The sequence below is a fragment of the Carex rostrata genome, chromosome 9 (assembly GCF_964058835.1).
Source record: "Carex rostrata chromosome 9, lpCarRost1.2, whole genome shotgun sequence".
Classification (NCBI taxonomy): Eukaryota; Viridiplantae; Streptophyta; class Magnoliopsida; order Poales; family Cyperaceae; genus Carex; species Carex rostrata.
The window spans coordinates 13,451,667-13,454,631 of record NC_135926.1 but is presented as its reverse complement, the minus strand read 5'-3'; the positions used below and the strand labels follow the sequence as shown (position 1 = coordinate 13,454,631).

The following is a 2,965-nucleotide window of genomic DNA, read 5'->3' as shown; positions in this document are numbered from 1 at the left end:
CTATGGAGATGTATAAATCAGGCTCTTTTTCATTCTTCTCTTTCAAGGAAAAAGTCTGATGAAACAAATAGCAATATAAGATAAACACAACCGTGCACAATTTACTCATAACAAATACATTGATATGAAATAAAAATATATAGTTAGGATATTGGAGGAAATTAAAAAGATTATGATTTACGAAACATCAGTATCAGAAAGATTGAATCCTAACTTAAGTTAGTATATCCAAAACTACACCTGTAACCTAAGTTAATTCGCGGAAATTCACCAGTGAGATACATATGAGGTACCTGTAGAATCATCACTAGAACCATTATATTTGTTGATCATCGATGAAGGATTCAACCAAAATTGAGATATCTCAGAGTCAGAGGATGCGAATTCCCATCCCACCAACAGCCAACAGGAAAGTAGGAAACCTGGCAATAGTTTCATAAATTCATATGTCACCCAATAAGAGGCCCAATACATATTCATCATATATTGCATAGCTTTCATAAATCCCATATACAATTTGACCCTAATTCAACCAGGCCTTGTTTTTTAATCAGAACCCAACTGAAAGAAAGCCCTGTTAAGATTTTGTCCCTTGAGACTTGAGACTTCCATTCCAGTAGCTGATCGAAATTTATTAATTTTATCCTCTTTCTTGAAAAAACCTTGCTTGTTGGGTGGGGCATATTTCCCTATCATTATCAAAATGTCAGTGTTCGAATTATATATATTGACAAACATCATGTTATCTTTTCTAGAACACTTAAAAAGGATTTCAGTTTCACCTAACACATGCCCACCTAATTCTCATTTCATTTCATTTTTTTTTTTTTTTCAAAGAGAAATTTTCGCAATCAATCGATTCATGAAACATCAATTTAATATTCAAAACAAATTTATATACGTGTTCTCCATCTATTTACATGTATCAAAAATTTAGTCCAATTTAAAATATGTTCGGCCTTCCGCCCTCCATAAAAAAATTTCAAATATTTTGGAGATTAGTTTTATCAGCATTTTATCTTATTACCAATCAAATTGATATACACCATACTCAAATAGTGTCAACATATCTACAAATTTAACTTTTTTATTTAAACAAGATTTGATGACAATTGTCAAAAATTAAGATGCTAAAATTATCAGTTTCGAAAATAGTGTTTAGGTGCCAGTATGCAACCGAAATTGGTTGTCTGGTACAAAATGTATGTATTAAATACGATACCGAAATTTGTGCTATAAATAAAAACCTTCTTTTCTCTGTATATAACCCCAGAAACTGAAACTTATTGCATTTCAGACTTCATCTGAACAGAGTTTGCCAGATAATGGAGGTCAATTTGCCTATTATACAAAGGCTTGATCGTTTGGAACATCTGGTACTCAGCAATTTTTTGTTTCTCATGGAGATAATTTTTCTTTCTAGTTGAGATTTCTCTGTTGAACTTATTGTCAAATTTTTCTTTCGTTTAACATACAGAAATCATGTCCTTAAATTCATTATTGTTCATCTTCAATTCAGGAAATTCTATCTAGGTAAATTACCTATTTGATGACAGAATTAGAAAGATTAGATCAGTGCATATTAGTAAGAAACCTGACTAGTTTAGTAAAAATACTATTTGGAATTATCCTTGACTGAACTTTGATTTCCAATCACAAAATAATCAATAAAATAAGAAAAACCTAGCTAGTCTCAATCAGTAATATTGCAGTACAGTTGGCTGATATAAGGGCTTTTGATGCTTACACACAGCTAAATTACATAGAAGCACAGAAGAATTTACCAGTATCAATAGAAGAAAATCATGAGTGTGATCCCTGCAAAGATCTATCTACTGTTCTTGAAGAAGTAGCTCTCAAAGGATCTCTTATGGAAAGAGTGACTACTCTTGAGCGACGAGTGTTGAAGGTGATATTCATGCCATTTTTGGTGTTTCATTTTTCTTTTCTTTTCTGTGTAAGAGAGTATTACATTCTGGCCTTACAATTGCTAAGAAAAAATAGAAGTTCCTTTCATGTAAAAATAAATTCACTGTTTTTTTTAGCTTTAAGATAAAGTTGTTTGCATTAATTTATTTATTGGATTTCTTTTCTTAAAAGTAGAAAATATGAAATTGTTACTTGGATTTGATGAGTATTTGAATAAGGGATTTAAAGGAACATGGATAGATGTTGTATCTCCTTCTTTTGTTGATTCAATGTTGTTGCTTTTTTGTCAGTTAACACAAGGGTTAGAAGAAGAGAGATCTGAATTATCCAAAAAACTAACTGTCAAAGGCTGTAAATGCACTCTAGAAGAGAAACTACAGGAAACTAAACGAGCAACTCAGATTGAAGATCACAATGAAATATCAATGCAGGTACGTTTAATGCTTTTCTGTATGTACTGACTGGTTTTTCTGAAAAATCCTAACATTGCATAATATGAACTTATCAGTTTGATTAAATCAACTCGTATTATACTGATTTATTACCTTTTTTTTTTCCTTTCAGTCAAAATCAAATAAGTTCCATTCTAAAGTACATTGAAAGGTATATTGCGGATTTATCAATTAACATAAGCCGATTTAGTTGAAAAACTTTTATATATTACAGCTAATAACACACAGAACAGTGTGTTTCTGCCCATGGTTTAGCAGTGAAAATTCTTTAATTGTGAGTTGTCAAAACAGGTGTGATCAGGTAGTTGAAAAAAATTAATTAATTAAATTTTATTGGGGACCTGTTAAGCTCTGGTACCCATTAAAGAAGCGATTTGAGAGGCGATTCCATGGTGCGACGCAAGGCGATACTGCTCGGAGATGGATGGTTTCAGGTGGCATCAGACAGGAGACACCAACCAAAGCAAGCCAGGGAGATGAGACATCGCTTCCCAAAACAAACATAGCAGTCTGACAAGGCGCATGTACATACCAAAAACTCACCAATTACATCAGCGGTGCCCCCGGTGTAATGATAGCGTCCA

The 2,965-nt window shown here is 32.5% G+C and overlaps 1 protein-coding gene across 1 annotated transcript; it reads left to right on the top strand.

Annotated features, from left to right (window-relative positions):
• The first annotated feature begins 1,217 nt into the window (after positions 1-1,217).
• On the top strand, positions 1,218-2,627 carry LOC144558929 (uncharacterized). The gene is made up of 3 exons (XM_078307798.1): positions 1,218-1,376; positions 1,754-1,909; positions 2,220-2,627. The coding sequence occupies exons 1-3, from the start codon at positions 1,326-1,328 to the stop codon at positions 2,388-2,390; spliced, it is 378 nt and encodes a 125-aa protein (XP_078163924.1). The 5' UTR covers positions 1,218-1,325; the 3' UTR covers positions 2,391-2,627.
• The last annotated feature ends 338 nt before the right edge of the window (positions 2,628-2,965 follow it).